Source organism: Biomphalaria glabrata, chromosome 7 (assembly GCF_947242115.1).
Source record: "Biomphalaria glabrata chromosome 7, xgBioGlab47.1, whole genome shotgun sequence".
NCBI lineage: Eukaryota > Metazoa > Mollusca > Gastropoda > Planorbidae > Biomphalaria > Biomphalaria glabrata.
In genome coordinates, this window is record NC_074717.1 from 33,998,997 (window position 1) to 34,021,108 (window position 22,112).

At 31.8% G+C, this 22,112-nt stretch overlaps 1 protein-coding gene across 2 annotated transcripts; it reads right to left on the reverse strand.

The window, feature by feature from the left end:
* Positions 1 to 704: 704 nt before the first annotated feature.
* On the reverse strand, positions 705 to 21,466 carry LOC106059884 (DNA repair protein complementing XP-C cells-like). Of its 2 annotated transcripts, none has more exons than XM_056035206.1 (24): positions 21,377 to 21,466; positions 20,346 to 20,402; positions 18,412 to 19,194; positions 17,850 to 17,940; positions 17,277 to 17,361; positions 16,842 to 17,051; positions 16,442 to 16,510; positions 16,220 to 16,303; positions 15,516 to 15,579; positions 14,994 to 15,276; positions 14,725 to 14,786; positions 14,431 to 14,481; positions 12,212 to 12,304; positions 11,672 to 11,827; positions 10,329 to 10,386; positions 10,076 to 10,187; positions 7,378 to 7,422; positions 7,128 to 7,172; positions 6,884 to 6,973; positions 6,088 to 6,169; positions 5,568 to 5,661; positions 4,770 to 4,863; positions 3,676 to 3,762; positions 705 to 3,489 (listed from the first exon to the last, which is right to left on the reverse strand). In XM_056035206.1, the coding sequence occupies exons 2-24, from the start codon at positions 20,383 to 20,385 to the stop codon at positions 2,752 to 2,754; spliced, it is 3,516 nt and encodes a 1,171-aa protein (XP_055891181.1). In that variant the 5' UTR covers positions 20,386 to 20,402; positions 21,377 to 21,466; the 3' UTR covers positions 705 to 2,751. The 2 variants fall into 2 exon arrangements, with proteins under 2 accessions (XP_055891181.1, XP_055891180.1); XM_056035205.1 differs by having other exon boundaries at positions 14,725 to 14,864.
* Between the last annotated feature and the right edge of the window lie 646 nt (positions 21,467 to 22,112).

A 22,112-nucleotide genomic window follows, 5' to 3' on the forward strand; every position in this document is an offset into this window, starting at 1 on the left:
AGGTTACAAAGACAGTTTGTGTGTAAGCACAAACTCAAAATCAGCCCCGGAGTGGTCCACCCAGGCAGGTAAAAAGGCAAGTTTCAATATTTTCAGAAAGAATATCTGAATGAAATTCTATCAAAGGTAAATGACAAAAAAACAATGGAGAAAGAAGATTGACATATCTTGAATGGTGCCCCATCAGTCCAAGAGATAGGTGAAAGTGAAGGTAAAGTTAGATGTGAACCTGGCCTAACTGATGTCATATAATGACATAATGAACTAATTGTTTTGTAAAAGGGTCAATCTCTTATTCAAAGCCTCAAAAAACAAAACAAAAAACGAACAGTATCCATGCCATAGCAAAGGTCCCAATTTGATAGAAGGGACATGTAATCCCTATGACAGTAAATCGCTTCCACAAACGACTTCTCTTTGCTAAGCTATGTGCAGGAAAGTGCTCCCTGAGGGGGCAAGGGGGTCAATTGAAGAAATGGAGACACCCTTTGAAGTGCACACTCAAGGAAAGTGAGATTTACTTTCAAAGCTAGGAATTGATAGCTCTTGCTGGCTCCTACCTGCGGACCCCTTTGTATAGTCAAAACTTGCCCATGTACCCCTTGTTGTTGGTCAGTTGTTGACTTGTAGCACCAGATTACTAGTACAACTAAGCCAATATAGGCGTAGGATATTTTTAAATTGAAGAACTTGAAATAACAAACTTCTTTTACAAAACTAAATATAACTTTTATTACAATATAGACTAATTCAACTTAATTGAAATAAATCTAGAAGTAATAATATAAAACAGTATTTTAAACAGAATCTAACTCTCTAAAAAAAACACTTCTTTACTGTTTGAAATCTCTAGATCATCTCCCTAACATCTGCATTATGACAAATAAGTTCATATTTCATCATTATACACAGCACAGGGAGGCGTAGTGGCTGAGCGGTAAAGCGCTTGACTCGGGGGTCCCAAGTTCGAATACTGGTGAAGACTGGGATTTTTAATTTCGGGATCTTTGGGTGCCTCTTAGTCCACCCAGCTCTAATTAGTTGGGGAAAAGTAAAGGCGGTTGGTCACTTTGCTGACCACATGACACCCTTGTTAACCGCAGGCCACAGAAACAGATGACCTTTACATCATCTGCCATATAGACCACAAGGTCTGAAAGGGGAACTTTACTTTTTTTATACACAGCATAGCCCACAACCAATCATCTAACCTCTTATCATGGTCATCTAGGAAACGCGCACACACTCCATAACACTCCTAAGTGAGAAAGCCCCATAAATGCGTAGTATAAACATGTGCAATAAAAATGGCTTATGCTGTTCCTTGCTATCTGAACATGGAAATTGATCAAGTACTGTAGGCTATTTGAGCTTCTGTAAACAATAAAACACTATTTTCAGGATTTTACAAAATCAAACATCAAAACACACATACAAATGTTAAAATATTTCACTGCACTTAAATGTCAAGGTACAATGCTGATAGAAAACTATATTGTCATGTCAATAAAGTTATAATGAATGAACATAAAAATTTGATGGCTGTTCAGTTTTGTACAGACAATTATCATTAGCATTGTAATAGGCAGTAACAAATAGAAATTTAATTAACATTAACAATAATAATGCCACTTATAAAAAACAAGTCAATATACTTTAGTAAAAAAAAACAATCAGTGCAGGACTCAATAAATGCTGTACCTGTACATGATTCTAAATTCCTACAAACTTGGTTTATCTTTACATAAACAAACTATAAGTACTTTACAAATTAACAATACCTGATTCATTGAATGTTCACACACACACATTGATGGGATGAATGAGTTAAAATGTTGACATTCTAGCATTATTTTCCACGTTCTTGTGGAATTATTAATTTTGTTCATTTGTGTTTCACTACCCTGTTATGATAAAACTTCAATAACTTTTTTGTATGTAATCAGAAAATGTTATATTAGGTATATATTTATAGAAGAATGCATGCTCAAATAAAAGTTTATAAAACCAAGAATTTATTTATGGGGTTAAATCAACATCGGTATCGTCAGTTAGGAGAGAAAGAGTTAAAATTAAATATATCCTAATGTTGTTAGTTAAAACTGCTGATTGCTATTTTCAATTGTCCAAGACAAACACTAAGTTGTTTAACAGAAGTTGTCATGGAATGTAATTAAGTAAATGGTTTGTAGCTAACCCATTGTATAATTCTATGTTCTCTGTAAACATGGCAATCAAAAGTAAATTGTGGTCAAAGATTTTACTACACTGCAAGTGGAAACAAATGTAATCAATTTCTCTATTAATGGCATTCAATACAAATAGTTTAAAAAAGAACTCTCCTTATCCGAGAGTCAAGCAATTATTGAGCAATAATCATTTAATGACTATAGTTATCAGGCTTGTTATTCAATATTACTAAAATGTAGGTAGTACTCTGAGACCAAATCTAATTCAGAAAATATCACATAGACTTTGTCAACAAGTGCTTATTAGTAGTTCATTGCTACAAAGAAAAAAATTCCTTAAAGCTACTTAAGTACAAAAATGAGAAAGTGGAATCAATGTTTGTTAGTGAGATTCAAAAAACTATCTAATTTTTTTTATAGACAGTATTCTCTCAACAAGATTATGTTCAAAATAGTATCACATACATTATTCAAATGTTCAGATCACTAATATTTTTTACCTTCAACATATACATAGTATATACACTGATTGAGTATTTCCAAAGCTCACAGTATGAATAGATCAATCTTCTTCAAAGCTTTCTTCATCATCACTCTTGTCCACAAATTTAATGTTAGCCTTAGCCTGCCTTGACAAGCTCTGACGTCCTTTTGAAGCAGCCTTTGCTAAATGACCAGGCCCTTCATCACTCTCTGACTCTTCATCATCTGTTTCATCCTCAGATTTCTTCTTACGATTATTTTTCTTGGCACTTGATTGTCTTGCCTTGCCTCTCTTTTCTGGGTGTGTACCTAGCACTGATTGCTTCCCTTTGTTTTTCTGTTCCAGAACTCTTTTATCCATTTTCGCAAATTTCTTTTGAGAAACAATGATTCCTTTCCCTTTAAGCTTTCTGTCTGTCTCTTCATCTGATTCTCCAGAGCTGGTTTCTTCATCCTTCACCTTAGTCTGCTGAGCTTTGACTTGTTTTAGTTTTAACTTTGTTTTTCTTTCATTTGAGATCACACTAGACTTTCGGCCTACATTATCTTCTTTGACTTTTGTTAGTAAATTCAATTTAACTTCATCTTTTGTGTCATCACCAAAATTATTTTCTAAATTGTTCATTTCTTCTGGCTTTGCTTCACACAGCTCAGATTCTTTAGATGCTGCCAAGAGTTTGGACTTTGTGCCCTTTTTAGATATTTCTTTGATCACTTCCTGTTGGCGGTTGCAAGGCCAGGATTGTTGGGCATCACACGCCTCTTCACCATCAGAGAATGTAGCCTCTTTTTCAGCTGTCACAACTAACTGGTCATTCTGAAATAATATTCTATAATATGTAAATTTGTCATACATTAATAGACATCAAATAAATTTTTTTTTAAATTGTTAAAAAAATTTACATACAGTTTAAATGTTAACTATAGTAAAAGTAAAATAAAATTTCACATTTTTATATATATATAAAAAGGTACATATTCAGTAAAAGCTTTTCAAATGTACCTGCAAAAATTTCTTCTTTAATCTTTCTTTAATTAACAATCCACGAATCAAACGTCTCCAGTTCCCATACACTCGTTTTTCTAGAGCCTTTAAGTAAGGATAAAAATATAAGTTAAAATCGTATACAATAAAATAAACTATTTTGCTCCTAACCTAATAAGCAACCAATACTTTATTATTAAATATGATTAAAATATAAGTGTGCACACATTGGCTGCTGATAACTATTGAATGAGCTGAGACCATGGGAAAGATAGAAGATTAAAAAAATTATTTTTAATTGTTTATGGACTATACTTATAGGTTGCACCCATTGGAATTAAATAAACTATTAAATATATTGTCTTACTGTAATTTTATTTGTAATACTGGAATAGGGCTACTATGTTTACAAAAATACAGACAGAATTCCAAATTAAAGAAAATAAAATTTTTTATCCTTACTGTGATAAATTATATTATTTTTTGTTGATATTGCTTTAACCCCCCACCCCACATTATTCAATGAAAAAAAAATTTAAATGCATTAAGCATCATTCTACATGTATTCTCACATCACATTCTCAAATGTGATAAAGATTACCTCTTGACCACCCCTGTCAGACAATTAAAATGGTATGTATAGATTTTTATAATAACTCTTAAAACTGGATTAAACTCAAGAAACATTAAAAACTATTCAAATGATGACACCAAATGTTGCTAAACTTCATAAAATCTAGACATTGCCAATATGGATATTGTGGAGATAATATATTTATTTTACAGCTGTAAAAGAACATTGATAAAAGGCAGTTGAAAGGATGGCAAACTTAATCTACTCTAGTGAAACAAAAGAGAATGTGCAAGCAACAAAAAACTCTAAAGGATTTACACAGACAGTATCATACTCTTGCTAGTAGGAAAGAAAACATCCAGAAATTGGCTTTTAAAATCGACACAAAAAGATTAGGTAAAGGCTAAGTCCTGATGAAAAGCTTCCATCAAAGTAGCACTGATAACAGAAAGAGGCTCTATTATAAGTGATCAATAATTATAAGTTTTGTAACTTTGAAAATGAAAAGCATAAAGAATAAATGCTATTCTTGTATTACCTCTTGTTCCCTTTGTGCACGAATTTCCTGATCTTCCAACCAGGCAGTCATCAGTGTGTCAGCATATTCTTCACAAACAACCCAGCCATCCATTCTGTTTGATGTTTAAATCATATTCAATCAGTTAAGTGGAAAAACCTTGCATATACTAATAAGATGGGCATTAAAGTAAATCTTGTTTGGTGTTTTGCCAAAAGTTTTTTTTCTTTTTTCATGCTAGCAAATTTAAATAATGAATGAAGACTTAACTACAGGTTACAGTGTTAGATCCTTAATAAATAAAACAAATGTTTGTTTCATGTGATGCCTCATGAAGTAATTGTGACTTTGATCAAGACCAATCTGTATAGAAGGCCTGAACACTGACCTTTAATGTCACAACCTGTGGGCAGTTTAAACCAATAGCTCATAGCCACGTCGTAAAGACCTTGACTTGGCACCGAGCTATTGGTCTAAACTGCCCACAGGTTGTGATGTTGCAGATCAGTGTTGAGGCCTTCTATAAGGATTGGTCTCACTTTGAAACAGTTTGCACTTTAATATCTTTTGTTTATGCTTTGGCAAAGAAAAATGAAACATGCTCTCACAAATTCTAACAATAGAACAAAAATCCTAAAAAAAAAGCCACTGGTCTTAAATGAATGCAACATTAAAGTTCCCATTTCAGACATTTATAGAGCTTTCAATATAAAAAAAGGATGAATAGAAGCATACAAAACTAAAAATAGATTATACACACATACCCATTCATCCATGGCAACTATAAATGACTTAAGACTTAAACAAATCCAGACTTACAGTGGTACAGAACATCCACAATGATGATCCCATCCAATCATTGCAGGGGCAATGTCTATATTTAGTTTCTTGGCAACTCTATTCATTCCTTGCCCTAAACAATGAGAGAACAACAAAAAAAAAACATGCATCAAACTAATTCAGATGGCACAGAAACTGTACTATATATATATTCATCCTTTATAAGGAGAAATTGTAATGATGTACTCAGTGTTTTATTTTTTAATCAAATACAAGTTTTTAATAAATACAACTCTCAAAAATAACAATAAATTATGCTTCTTTTATGCTTTCATTGGCTTCCTGTATGCTTTGTTGAATTATATTGTAATAACTTAAGGGAGGCAATTCATTCTCTCTTCTAATAATGTCAACATCCTTTTCTGTCTAGTCTCTCATAGTGCGCCCCCTTCTGCACTATCTTGGATGGCAGTGTGCATGGCAAGGTTATAACAATATTAAACTCAACAGTATTTTGTTATGTTAAAAAATTGATTTCAGCATGAAAAAGAAATGTAACCTTTAATGTGTACAGTGCCTTTAGGTAACATCCATGGCTTGAAGAGTTCTACGTTACCATAATCATTCTTTGGTACTTTTCCCTGGATGAGAAAAAATAGATGAACCTAATTTTTAGTACCGTCATAGACAAGAACAATAATGAAAATAATAAGAAAAATATACATCTAGTCTTAACACATGACCTGATAGAACAAGATACACTTGAGAACCACAACTACTCCCCAGCTAAAGGTACTTAAGTCTATCAAATACTTTTATTATTAAAACAGTCACTTTCAAATTTTTATTGACAACATAGAAAGCTTGTAATAAGTACAGGTAACTCAAAACGTTTTGAACACTATTTTTTTTTTTAGCAAATACACAATATTGTTCAAACATGTAAACAAAGGAAATTATAAATTTACAGGCTCCAAACTAATGCTGTGGTCCTGGAAGACATGAAAGACTACAGAGAACCCATTTTACATTTCTACTTATAGAAAGAGTATTAAAAAAGAAATAAGAAAAGTGTCTGAAGTTGAAATAGTCACAGAAACAAGAAGAAATTATTCTAATTACCAGAAGCTTAAAGAAATACTTACATTAAATGCTGGTGTACTTACATTAAATGCTGGTGTACTTACATTAAATGCTGGTGTACTTACATTAAATGCTGGTGTACTTACATTAAATGCTGGTGTACTTACATTAAATGCTGGTATACTTACATTAAATGCTGGTGTACTTACATTAAATGCTGGTGTACTTACATTAAATGCTGGTGTACTTACATTAAATGCTGGTGTACTTACATTAAATGCTGGTGGTGCCATGTAAATCTCTGTCTGCCATTCACCAAATAGTTCAAGGTCTAGGGCATCTGGATTTTCTTTTGGCTTATTCTGTTAAGTGAAAAACAAATGCATATCATAATCATTTTTCTTGGCTGTAATTATTTGAAGTTCATATTTTTATAATAATTCTTAGCTTACTACAGCATATATGATAAAATGTTAATGTCTGGCATAATTAGTGAACAATCTGTGTATCACTTACCCACTTTGGTCTGGATTTCACCATTTTATAAGGTTTCTCACCAAGCTGAAATTATAAAAGCTCCAATAATAAGAGATATAATTATATGAATCTAATTCTTCAAAATACAATTGCTTGCATCTTTTAATGGTGCTACTAAAAAGACTACTTTTACACTAAGGCCTATATGTACAATAAAACTAAACTAATCTTACAATACCTGACATTCTATTTTGTGCATAAGAATCAATGTAAAAATTGGAGTACTTACCCTAACCAAACGGCCTTCTTTAAGCCAGTTGTCTCTTGAATGAAGCTTAAAAATGAGATACAAAATAAAATAAAATAGCTCAAGTTGAAAGGTGTACAACATTCAACAATGTAATAACAATATAGCTTATTATGGCTCAAGAACTTTAGCTTTCTCCATATAAATTAGGGGTGCACCGGATAGTCGCTCCGGCTTCTGCCGAATATCCGGCATTTTTTACTATCCTGTGCTATTCGGCTCCGGTCGGATATCACTACCGGATAGTAAAAAATACACCTATTTAATATGCATAAAGTGGACCTTGTTCCATAAATGTCTGTTGTAGAATGTATTAATGTTTATATTAAAACAAAATAATGTGCTTAAAAATAGAGCCATTATGAATATGCACCAAACATCGTTTATTATAAAGACAAGGCGTGTTAATAACTTAATATAAATAGAAATGAAACTTTACATCATAAATGCGCTTTACATACAGAGCAGCAATGGCTGACACTTTTTTCAATTTGTCTTGACCTTTGAGTAGGTTAGTTAACATGTTAAAAAGCTACATTCCTTGACTACGTCATGCTGACCAGACGTCTGTCTAGCTGTGCGGGTATATCTCCAGAGGTAGAGATGAACAACTCCCACCCCTTTTATTTGTTTAGTCCATCACATTGAGTTTTATTTTTATAGGCAGGTGACCACAAGTTAAATACGATGGACGTAGGTTTAATGTCAGGGTATTGACACTCTCTAGAGGTCACACCTTTTGAGGGAACTGAGTTTGTTTATTTAGTAGTTAATCTTTATTACGGGGGCTGAACTACCATACCCACACCTCTAAGGTAACTAGGACAGGACTAGGTATATTTCCAGATGAACAACTCCCTCCCACTTTTATTTGTTTAGTCCATCACATTGAGTTCATTGATTGACAGGTGACCCCAAGTCAGATACGATGGACGTAAGCACTCTCTAGAGGTCACACGAGGGAACTATGTTTGTTTACTTAGTAGTTAACCTTAATTGGGGGTGGGGGTGGACTGGACTTCAAGCCAAACATCTACACGGGTATCCGGACAAAGAGTTTGCTTATTTGGAGAAAAATCTTAATCACGTGGTTGGGCTAGAGGCCGCACCTTTTCAAGTGTGTCGAGTTACTTGAACATAAAAGTAAGCTGGACTAAAGATCACACGCACCTAAACGAGTGACCTATAGCTACACAGAACACAAACAGCGAGATTATATAGCCCAGTAAGCCAGTAACTAATTATTTTGTAGAAGACACGACCAGGGCTATCTTTAAATGGAGAGCTAAACACCCCCTACTCTTTATTTTATTTCTTTGGTCCTTGATACCCAATTTATTGATAGACATTAACCATTTTTAAGCCAGAATGAAAAAACACAGCGTGCTAACAAAGGATATTACACTGTCAATAATTATTATGGTTAAATAATTTTTCTAACGTGTTAACTTGAATGTCCTGCAGTTAAGTGTCTTGATTTGATAACGATATTCTTAATAATTTGTGACAGTCAATTAACTCCTTGTTATTACTATTTTTTTTTTACTTAAGATGCGTACTTAGCCACTGTGTATCAGGCTAGGACGACTTTAACACACCTGACATCAATAGGCTTACTATCGTTCCCTTTTGTAACAGTTACTGAAACCACGAATAAAACAATAAATAAGTAATAATTAAGGAAGATGTTTCTAACATAGGTTCTTTGCATTTAATGTTTCTTACGTACGTTCTTTGCATAATAAAATAAAACAAAGATGTGCATGTTTGCGTGTGTGTATTTTTTTGCCTTGTATTAAAATCATTAGAAAGAAAGCTAATTTCATTGTTTAATTCTTTTGACTTAATAAATAACGGAAAACCTTACAGTAAATTTTAAAATCGCATAAAATAAATTGAATAATAGTAGTTAGATCTAGCAAACAAAGAAACAATATGCTGGAGCGTAAAAAAACAACAACAACCCTTGACCTCTAACTAGTAGATGCCAATGTGCTATCTTTTTTGACTGACACCCAACTCTATTGCGTGCGTATGCTCAAGGAAAAAACAATGCTTGATGGTTAACACAAACAACTATACACACTACACTAGGACTACATGTGTAGGCTCACTAGGTATATCTGACCAGGTTGTTGGTCTGAAATTCATAAACACATACATCCGACCACTATACAAGGCAGATTGCGATTGCACTTAACTTATGAGAGATTTACTTTAGTAACTAGTTAAGTATATATACTAACATTATTTACATTGACCTTCCTACACACATCCTTTACAGTTGGTGGCATCGTACATAAACACAGACACACTCATGCTATACAGATTTTTAGAAATACTCTTAAGCTTGAATAAATCAATCAGTAACAGAGTTTAAAACAATAAGGTATATAAAAGGAAAAAAATAAAACCAACCAATATAGGTATGTTATTTAACAGTTTCGTAAAATGTTCAGCAACACAAGCTATTAACAAGACACTTAGGTATCCGGCTCTGGCCCCGGCCGAATATCAAATTTTACTATCCGGTCATATCCGGCCCCGGCAGAATATCAAAAAGTACTATCCGGTGCACCCCTAATATAAATTCAATATATTTATTCATAAAACCACATTTTAATAGTGGTCTTAACATTGTATGCACTTGAATTTGTGTACATTGTTTATAAAAACTTACAACACGAACACATTCCCTGGCATACACTGGCTCCTTCCGTATGTAACCAAGCGGAACAGCGGTCTCTGGATAAATAGCTTCAAACTTGAGAAGATGGCGTTGTAGAGCATATCTGTCAATAGATACCTTTTTAGAAACAAGCCTTTTTAATAATTTTCTCCCTATTAAAAAAACATTGTCTGTAAAAGTATTGTTTTTTTTATTTCATTAATAAAATTGTGTATTCATATGCCCTTGAAAAGAAACAACTTACAAAGGGTGATTTTTAAATTCTCCAATAGTTTGTGGCATTGGACGTACTAGAAGATGACCTAAAGTACACACAGAGTTAAATGCATTAATTAAGTTGTTTATTTTTACTACTGGTACACTCTTTCATTTATTTCTTCCCTTTATTGTAAGAAAAAAAATCATACTTAAAATTAATGGCTAGGCATTTTTGTGCTTCTTACTAATATATTTTAAAAATTAAATATGTACTTTTTTTTCTACATTTTCTATTCCCATTGCAAAATGGCTATTTACAATTTACAAATGTTAAAAACTGTATGTACTAGATTACTTTAAACTTGCGAAAACTTTGTAAACAAAAAAAAAAAAAAAAAAAAAGCACAATAACAAAATTTTAAAATATAAAAAAAAATTTTTAGTGTGTGATCTGCCAAAAAGAATTAAAACTATGATATGATTTAAGATGTGTGTGCCTTGATATATTTGTTTACCAATCCTTACATGTGGTTATTTGTCAAACCAACACAAGCAACTTTAATCTTAAAAAGTTAAGTAAGTTCCCCTTTCAGACCTTGTGATCTATTGGGCAGATGATGTAAAGGTCATCTGTTTCTGTGGCCTATGGTTAATGAGGGTGTCATGTGGCCAGCACAATGACAAACCGCTATTACTTTTCCCCAACTAATGTCAGGTGATAACTGGGCATAAATTATGCCCATAAGAGTATCAAATCATGTTTAGTAATAAATATATCACCTACTTCTTATATATACAACATGAAGCTTATTAAACCTCCTGTGTTTGTTAAAATAATGCTTCTTGTTAATAAATTGCATTTAAAAAGTTTCAAAGAAAAAAAGGTAACATACCTTGTGATTATTAAATTCATTAGAATGACTAGTCCCTTAATTTTCAGATAAAAAATAATATTTTCACTTAGTGGTAAAGTGACTGGCCTCCAATTCAATTCAAATCCTGGTGTTGAATGGGAATCAAAATATTTTAGAAATCCCAACTATGACATATGCTGGAGAAGTAAAGGCAGTTGGTTATTGTGCTGGTCACTAAATGACCTGTTGCAGAAACACATGAGCTTTACAGCATCTGCCCCATACATTGCAAAGTCTAATGGAGTTACCTTTACATGCTTCCATGGTAAATATTTATTACTTTATATAAATAAACTTAAACTGTACACATTTTCTGGATTGTAATTAGAAGACTAATGTCTGTGTGCTATGACTCTTATTTCAAAAGTATCTACTCTTCATTGTGTACACTCTTTAATGTATTAAGTATTGAGGTTCAAAATTCTGATTAGTACACAATTAAATTTTCTGAATGATTAAAAATAAATGTTTGTACTTTTGATATCATCATCTTCCAAAGTTCTCTCTTCAAAAGATGTTTGGTCAAACATAAACAGTGTCTGTGTCCACCACTCTTCATCTGTTCTCAGTTTTCTAGTGTGTGACAGCCATTGTCTGGCATATCTGGCAGTGACATCTCTAACACTGCCATCTGGGAAAAGAAAACAGCAACATAAAACATTTAAACTAAGCTGAATGACTCTTCAAATGAAATGTATTTATTCACTCTTTTGCAATGCCATGTACTTGCAACACTGAAAACAAAAATAAACTCTCATGTCTCTTTCTTTTCCATCTTTTATAGAGTAGCCAAGTGAAAAAAGGCCTTGGCTTCTAAGCCAATTGATCTCAAGTTCCAGTTCTGGAAAAGACTATCTTTATGGCTCTATCTTTCTTGTAATTTACTCTTTGACAGTTTAAAGACTTATTAGAACATCTGGTATATTAACAAAATTGGTTTGAAGCTTCATAAAACATTAGACTCCACAGTAGATCATAAAGGGAATTACTATCAGGTTTTAAAAAACAAATTTACCATTCTTAAATCCTAGGACATAACTCAAGGGCTGTGTAGCAGAGTTCTCCAGTGAGTGAGGTTTACCAAACTGACATTTAAAACAATCAAAACCTGGAAAAAATATGTAAATAAATGCTAAACATTCTTATCAGAAAAAGACATTAACCAACCAGTCGATGACCTCTGGAATTTCATTAAAAACTATCTTAAAAATATTATAGAAAATCATATACCAACTAAATACACATCAAACAAAATAAATAAATGCTGGTTTAATAATAGATTAAGGAAGATTTGTAAACAGAAGGAAAACCAATATAGAAAATTTAAAGAAACTAAGTGCATAAAAAGTATATTAAAATTAAACACCTAACCCAAAAAGTAAGCAGACAGCTGGAAAGTGAATACATAAACAATGTAATATCTAAGGATAACAGCAAAAAGCTATGGTCATACATTAAGTCTAAGAAAATTGAAACAACAGGCATAGCGCCATTAAAGGGAGATAATGAAACTAAAGCTAACATCCTAAACAAATACTTTGCATCAGCATTCTCAGCCCCAGGAGATAAAGACATATTACTTAATTTGAACCAAGTAGACAACTTAGGAGAAAAGGGGATCCAAAAACTATTAATGAACATTAAACCAAATAAAGCTTCTGGACCTGATGGTATTCCAGCTAGATTACTCAAAGAACTAAGCAATGAGCTAGCCCCAGTGTTCAAAATAGTCTTTCAGGCATCGCTTAACCAGGGCAGAGTACCAAATGACTGGAAAGAAGCTAATGTCTCTCCCCTATTTAAAAAAGGAGAAAAATCTGATCCAGGAAACTACAGACCAGCATCACTTACCAGCATCACATGTAAAATCCTAGAACACATAATATGTAGCAACATCATAAACCACTTAGACAAACATAATGTCCTTACTCGATACCAACATGGCTTTAGGAAATATAGATCATGTGAAACACAACTAATAGAACTAATTGATGATTTTTCAAAAGGTTTAGATAATAGTGAACAAATAGATTCTATCTTACTAGATTTTTCCAAGGCTTTTGACAAAGTTCACCACCATAGTTTGCTTAAAAAATTAATATATTTCGGCAATAATGGTCCATTGCATCAGTGGATTAAAGATTTTCTGATAGGAGAGAACAAACTGTAATAATAAATGGCTCTAAATCAACACCGATTACAGTAAACTCAGGTGTACCTCAAGGAATAGTCTTAGGTCCACTACTATTTTTAATTTACATAAATGATTTACCAAATTGCATTACTTCAGGAACAAAAGTCAGATTATTTGCAGATGATTGCATAATATACAGAACAATAAAAACAACACAAGACACAGATATTTTACAAGGAGAATTAGATGAATTACAGAAATGGAAATCAAATTGGAGCATGTCCTTCCACCCAGAAAAATGTCAGTTGTTAAGAGTAACAAAAAAAACTAAAACAAATTAATTCCACTTATCTTATTCATGGCAAACCAGTAACACAGACTAAAAATGCAAAATACCTAGGTGTTATAATAAATGAAAAACTGTTATGGAATCCACATATTGATGAAACTATAAAAAAATCAAACAATGCATTAGGGTTTATTAAAAGAAATTTCTATAAATCAAATAAGAACATAAAACTAAAATGTTATTTAACCTTGGTTAGGCCAATAATAGAATATGCATCCTCCATTTGGGACCCCTCAATTCAAGAAAACATTAAGGAACTGGAACAGACACAAAATAGAGCAGTGAGATTCATAACAAATGAATATTCACATTTGACTAGAGTAACATCTTTAGTAAAATCACTAAATTTAGAAAGCCTTCAGGACAGAAGAGTCAAAAGTAAAGTAGCAATCATACATAAAACACTGAACCTTTGAATCTTCAAATACAAAATTTAATGAAACACTCAGAAAGACACAAAGATAAAGGCACATTCCTTGTTCCATATGCTAGGACAAATTTGTACAAATGCTCCTTCTTCCCTAGTGCTATTAGAGCATGGAATGGGTTGCTTGAGCTAGCCAGGAAAACCAGTGACTTGGCAGAATTTATGTCATTGGTTAATATGCATGACTGAATGAATGACGCATAGGATGTAATCATCTTCTTTTTTGAAGTAATGTCTGTATTATATAAGATAAGATAAGATAAAGAAACATAAAATAAAAAATTTAAAAAAATGTTTAAAAATTTTATATCATTTTTTACTTACAGATCCATTTCTTTGTTTTTGGAAAATAAATTTCTAACCAAAAATCATGACCTATTAGAAAAGAAAGAAATTTCTGTTTTATGTATTTAGAAAATAATTATTAAAATTGAAAAAAAAAATGTCCTTGTTTAAACAGTCATCACAATTTGTAAGGAAAAATCCTTTTAAGTAAATGTATAAATATAATTTTTGTTTGTAGAAGAAAAACTCTTTAATTTTTGGGGCATCAATTTTCATCAATTGAGAATTACCCTAATTAATAATAAAAGAAGAAAACATTTTGTTAAAACTCACCAAGAACACCAGATTTAGTTTGACTGTCTTCTTCATCACTGGTAGAGGGAGACAATATCTTCCTGTTGGATAAAATTTTCAAATCTTTCTTCAGAGATTTTGGGGAATAGAAACTGACTTCTTGAAACTCTTTTTCTGAACTGCTTAGCAACAAATTTAATAAATACATTTTAAAAAAGTATAAAGATACAAAGTATGAATGAAAGTATTTGAAAATATTTTTTTAAAAGATATCTGAATACAAGCATGAAAGGCAAACAGAAAATTACCTGGAGTCTTCATTCCAAGTCTCACTCTCTGATTTCTCAGTTTTATTCTTTGCCTTTATCTTTGTAGTTTTACTTAGTTTGTCTTTAGAGGTCTTCTGACTGGACTCTTTGCTTTCTTCATCACTAGAGCTATGGCTCAAAATTTCTAGGGTTTTCTTGTTTTTCTCAGCTGCCTTCTTGCCTGACTCTCTCATGGATGAGCGCCGAGCAACTTGTGAGCTACTCTCATGGGATTTAGACTTTTTGCTGGATGAGTTTGTTTTGACAGTATCACTCTTAGGCTCTACAAGTGGACACACAAAATGAAAATAAAAAATGGAAGCAGTTTTAAAAACACAGTTTTAGTATCTTCTTAAAAATAAGGATAAAATTATAATTGTTTCCAAACTAGATGTATTAGTTCCCTTCTAAAAGTATAAAGTACAATTTTGCTATTAGGTAATGGAGCAGGATTAGCAAGTATCCAATAAAGAGCATAAGAAAAAATGTTTAAAAATAGTTTATAAAAAAAAATGTTGGTACTTTTGTTTTGTTGTTTCTTGACTTTATTCTTCAGTTCTTTCACTTCCTTACTTTTATCACCATTCTAAAACAGAGCAAACAAAAAATTATAAAATCAAAATAAAGCAATGTCTGTAATATCAAAAATAAAATCACTTGGTCTTTTTTTATACTGTTATAAGTCTGGTGGTGACGTGGATAAGTGATGCTGTGTGTATATAATCAGCTGACACAAATTACCCAGGCCAGCGCTAGATGAGCAGTCAACCATGACAATTGGTGATGGTCACAATGATGAATGATGGGGTTTTAGGAAGGATCTGGTAGTGTCGTGTGGTGCTGTGTAGTGAGAGTTATCACAATACTTTCATCCCACACTTAATTTAGAAACAAAAAGAAAGAAAAGATATAATAAAGAAAAACTATTAGTTTAAGCAAAATAACAAAAGGTTTGCAAGTGATAGAGTGATGGGAAGACAACATCTAAGCATGGACATGCTTGTCATATAGGCAAAAGAGAGAGGAATGGAGGAAGACAGTTGGTAGATCTTGTGTGGTGCCCCCAATGGTCCAACAGACTATGGGGTAGGTGAAGGTGAACAAAAAGTTAAGTAGTACTAAATAATTATTTAATTGTTTTGTTTAAACATTCTACCAATATTTGAAATACTTAAGTTCAATTTCTTCTTTTACATAGTCTATATAGAAAAAAACAAAACGCTCACCTCACTAACTTTAAAAGGCATTGGCTGGAATGAAAGGATGAGTCGCACAGTAACTCCAACAGATCTAAGCAGAGCAATAAAAATCTAGAAAAGAAAGCATAGATTATAGATCAATAAAACCATTTTGTTATCACTTGCATGCATAAAAATACAATGCTGAGCTTAATTATTTATCTTTAAACTAATTTAAACAAATTCAGAAGTAAATTAAGCATTAATTACCAGAACCCAGACCCTGGCATCTGATATAGTCTCTTCAGAAATTGAAGAAATCAGAGTTGGAGCTTGTATCTGAAGATAAAGAAAACAGGTCAGCAGACAGTGAAGAGAAAAAATGTCTTTCTTTAATTTTAAATTTTAGTTATCTAATGTCAAAAATGTTTTAAAAATTGTAAAAGTAAAACCAATAATAACAACAAAAATGAATTTTATAATATGAGTTTTGAGAACTTTAGCTTAAAAAGTGGAATTATTTTGTATTATCTTAGTTCTCTTTCGTTTATTGTGTTTAATATTGCTTTCTCCATCTGGCCGTCTCTATCAATTGTACTTTTTTTCTTCTTAATTAACTGCGAAAAAAAAATAAATTTTAAAGTAACATTTTAGATAAACTAATACTTACTAATTTGATGTCTGTACAGTGATTAATTTTGTCTAGTGGAAATTTTTTCTTATAGCAGGCAAGAAGATTTTCAACTTGCGTTTCCAAATTGGATTTAGATTTGACTGTGAGCTGTGCTGGGAGGAGGGAGAAAGCAAGAGCCAAAACTGTTGGATCATTAAGGCCTTGATTTTGTTGCAAGCCAAGGGAGAGAAGACAAAGAAGGTGCACCTGTAGATTAAAAAAAAGTTACATTTCAACCTTAGGTTTGTTCACACCTCATACAGAAACTTAGTTTCTGATGCATATTTTTATTTCAGTTTCAACTACAGTTAATATTTTTTGCATATTAAATAGTTTTAAACACCCTTCTTTATTATAAGTTCACATTTACTTTCTAACACAGACATCATTTTAAGTGAACTTTTAGTTTAATCACATGGTCATTCTTACTACCTTATGCATATCTATGGCTACTTCTTTTTTGAATCGTTTTACTCGTCTGTTTAAATATAGTTTCCAGTCAAATGCTTTTTTGTTTCTGAAATATGAGAAACAAAAAACTATTAGAGATACATTTATATGTATTACATTATCAAAAAAAATAAAAAAAATACAGGAAGGATGCAAAAACTTTGGAGGTTGAATAATTCAAATTATATTTTCTTTTTGTAAGAAATATATTAATGATAGTTTTAAACAAACAAAAAATACTTTAGCTAAAAAAGTATTTTTAATATTTTGTATTTCTTTGCAAAGAAATGTCTAAAAAATTAAAACACAGTTTTGAGGTTAAGTTGAGGAGTACAGAGTTGACAGCTTACATATATGAGAAATACAGATTAAAGTTCATAGTGAACGGGTTTTGTGAAAGTTCAATGAAAAAACAACAACAAAACAGTACAATATTTGGGATTATAAATCTTTAAATTCAGAGGAAAATCATTTCAAATCACAAACAATGAATGTGCTAAGTACACAATTAGGTAAAACCCCAAAGCAGTAAATGTCGTGAATAACAGCCGTTACCTTTTCTTATGTTTTAAGATATCAGGCATTTCTAATGTTATCTCCACAGGTTTATCAGGAAGTTGTGACTTTTCTTCATTTACACTATGACCTAAATAAAAAGCAGTCAAATCAACAAAGTTTGAAGCAAAAAAAGTTTTAAATACCAATAATTAAAGAAAGAGATAAATCAGCATTCCAGATGGACAGGTATCTCCTTACATTAACCTGACCTGTAAGTGTACTTTGTAACGATGCAGTCAAAGTTTGAATGAAAATCTTGTAAAAAAAAAACAGACTAGGTAGAAAAAAACTTATATATTTAACCAGAGGGATGGCTGCCTGGTCGTGCAGTTTGTGCGCTGGACTGTCGTTTTGACTTATCGATAGTCGCGGGTTCAAACCCTGCCTGCTCCCATCCCCTGTTATCCTATGGGAGGTTTGCACTAGGAAGTAAATTATCTTCAATTATGAAGGAACATCCAAAACATGTAAAACATTTTGCAAACAAAAAATTCCCACTATTAAGATAATTGAGAAAAAGAAATGGACCAAAACGTGTTGGTTTGTTATTTTTACTTACTTTGAACCTCCTCCCATTCTGACATTTCTTCTGAATCTATTTCCTCTTGCGACATTTCACTGTCTTCATCTGAGTAAACCATTTCTTGAGAAGTGGAGGCTCCTGCTTCAGATGGCTGAAAAGATCCCATAGAGGATGTTGCAAGATTTCTGTTTCCTTCCATCATCATTAACATTGTTAGTGGGTCATTCACATCTATTGGTTTTATGGGTTGTGGTGAGGGTAATTTTTCTTTGAAATTTTTAGGCTGTGAGGCAGGAAGTTTACCAATTTTCTTTACAACGTTTTTAGGTGGTGTCTGAGATTGATCTTCCAGCTTTTGTTTTTTAAGGACTTTAGTCTGTGAAAGATTCTTTGCTGTTGCATCTTGTAGTTTTGAATTGCTGTCATTTTTATTTTTCTTAATGGCTGTCACCTTATTTACTTTGTTTTCATTTTGTAGTGCTCTCTTTTTGACAGCACATTTTTCTGACTCATTGTTTAAAGTTGTCACAATCTGAATGTTGGTTTTGTTCAAATCATCATTCTTACTCGACTGTGACACTTTTGTTTGCTTTGCATTTATTATTTTTCTAGTCTTTGTTTTTTTGCTACATTTGTTTGGCGTCCCATTGGTAACAGATTTTGATGTGATTTTTTTTTCATCTGCTTTAAATTTTTTCACTTTTTTAACAGGTAGATCAGAGTCATTCTGTGCACTCTTTCTTTTAGTAGTCATGTTACTTTTACATCCAGGTGGTTTCTCTGGTTTATCTACAGCATTTGATTTGTTTAAGTCAGAGTCTGAAATTAATAAAAATCAACAAATAAAGTTTGTTTGTTATATGAAGAAATAACAAAGTTCTTATTTAATGAGATTATATATTTACTATCTCAAGAAGGAATAACTTCGGTTAAAAAAAAAGTGGATTGAAATTTGACAACAAAAAAACTGTGCCTACAATCTAAAGTTACAGCTTACTTAATGATGAGCTGAAAGCAAAGTGCTAAACTCTTGCCAAATTAATAAATTTTGAATTTAACTCATGGTAATAAAACGGTGACCGGTCATTTCATCCTTGGTCACTTCATCTCCAATTAAGTTTGTATTTAGTTATAATGTTTCTGTTTGTTGTAGGGATGCCAATATTATACTGCGCATATTGTTTGATGTAATCATCAAAGGCCAAGGTGTGGTGGAAGTAGGGAAAATCTTTGGAGAGATAGAAGTACCATTTGAATAATTATGATCGCTCCACTCTACGCTCATAATGTATCATCAAAAGCCAAGGTGTGGTGGAAGTAGTGGAAATCTCTTGAGAGATGAGAACAATTAAAATACTTATAATCTTGCCACTGATAACTTATCTCCTGAAGGCCATCTTTCACTTTATTTGTCAATATTTCTTTCTTATATATGAGCGTGTCATTTCAAACCCTGATATAACATTTTATTTATTCTAATAAACGCTGACTTCAAGAAATACGCAAACACTGGCCAAGAAATTACTGCTAATTTCATACTTTTTACAATTATTATTTGATGGATTAGTGGATGAAATGACTAGGGGATGAAATGACCGGGGATGAAGTGACCAAGGATGAAATGACTGGGGATGAAATGACCGAGAACCAATAAAACATATTTTTTACAGGTCTATGTGGAAGTCCCTGATAAGTAAATCTCCAATTGATATTAGATCTTTGCAGGAGAAATTAAAGAAACTTTGTCATATTTCACTGGCTATATCACACAAATTTGTAAAGCAGTTGGCTTGGCCATTGAAATAGATGCGTTCTGCATAGCCTGCCCTAAAAAACAAAATGACACATGTGTACTAGACATAAACAGCAACCTTTGCATGCATCTGAGAACACCACATCTTATCAGTGGAAAACAAGAAATATACTGGTATACAATATAATCAAAAATTATAAATAATTTTATTAATTACCAGATGCAGTCAGCTTTTTAATTTTCTTTTCACAAGACATCTTCTCTAGATTTTTAGCTGAAACATAAAAAAAAAAGTTCTGAATAAAAAACCTGGGCCCAAGACCATTTGGGGCCCACAGCTTGAAGCATAGTTTGTTCAAAAAAATGTTTCAAACTTTTACACCTCAAAGTGTTTTAGGAATGTAAATGTGTAGAATGGGAACTAAAACTCATTTAAAATAAACATTTATTTATATATTTGAAACTCTGTTAGCTTGTTTCATTTTCCAACAATTGTAAAAAACAATGACTTTTAATTCATGTGGATTTCTGAATCAAACATTATATATGATTATTAAAAAGCTACTTTACTTCCATTGGAATGTACCAATACATTCAGATTAATCAATTGTTTTGACAGTTTTGTCACATGTTACATTCATCTTATTGGGGAGGGGGGCCCACCAAAATACTCTTAAACCAGGACTCACTGGTACCCTAATATGCCACTGTTCATATAAGCACTTCCTTGGCACATAGGTTTTATTTAATACTTTTAAGTTAAATGATCACCCAGATAACCCCTTAATTCTTTTTTCCCCATCCCCACAATTAGTTATTAGGATCTAGATCTAGTATTAGTAAGTATAATATAAATATTATTATTATTATTTATATTATACTACTTACTACTACTACTAGACTTAGTAGGCCTATGACTTACTGTTACTTAGACATCTTAGAACTATTATTTAATTATTTAAATTTAATATATAATAACCTATTGTATTGATATCAGATATAAATATAAATTATAAATCATATGACATATCTCAGACAGTGACATCATTGATCATCATATCGTCATTATCGTGATTCAGATATAATAATAATATATATTTAATATTATATATATTTAATATATTATTTTAATTAAAATTTAATTATTTAATATTATTTCTTAGACTTAGATCTATCTAGATATAAAAATATATAGAATATAGACTAGATCTAATCTATATCTTATAGTGGTTATAGTTATAGACAAGCCTTATTATTATATAAGATAAGGCAATAAGTTGAATTAGGCACGGCATGAAATAGCGCTAAAAGTAAAAAACTGTAACAATACAGGATTGCTTAGCCTTATGTAACTTACAAAATAGACTAGAGTAGAGTAACTTGGTTAATCTAAAAAATATGCCATCTAATTAAAAAAAAAATAGAATCTAGATCTAGATCTACATATACAGTAAAGATCGAAGTTTCAAACTTAGATAGATCTATTATTCTATAGAGTAGATCTAAATCTAGAATACAGTAATCTAGATCTAGAGTAGATCTATCCAAGTCCTAAGCTCTATTCCTAGATCTAGATTAGTTAAACATTTCCTTTTTTTTTCCCTAGAAGTTTTATCCCTATAGAACTATAGTAGTCTATAGTGATAATAGTGGTATAGTATAGGCCATAGCCATAGCCTGCCATGGGCCATAGGCATAGGCTATAGTCACTATACTATAGACATAGACTATAACTATAGAGTCTACTCCTATACCTATATTCCTATAGTGGCTATAGCCTATAGAAAAAAATAGATTCTTAGGTTAGCATTCTAGAATGTATTAAATTTATTTAAAATACTACTACACAATATATATTAATATTATATTATTTATTTATTTATATTAATATTACCATTTATACCATCTATAATTTTATCTTAGCCTTTTAGGCATCTATAGAAATATAATACATTTAATCATCTTATTTTTTTTTAGCCTTTAC

What these genes read in the sequence shown, in the direction of transcription:
- LOC106059884 (XM_056035205.1), bottom strand. Translation starts at nt 20,385, where the DNA reads ATGTCTTGTGAAAAGAAAATTAAAAAGCTGACTGCATCTG. An exon ending in ATGCCAGGGTCTGGGTTCTG is followed by an intron (nt 16,304 to 16,441) that starts GTAATTAATGCT and finishes TTTCTTTTCTAG; the next exon opens with ATTTTTATTGCTCTGCTTAG. An exon ending in TGGCACCACCAGCATTTAAT is followed by an intron (nt 6,170 to 6,883) that starts GTAAGTACACCA and finishes TTTCTCATCCAG; the next exon opens with GGAAAAGTACCAAAGAATGA.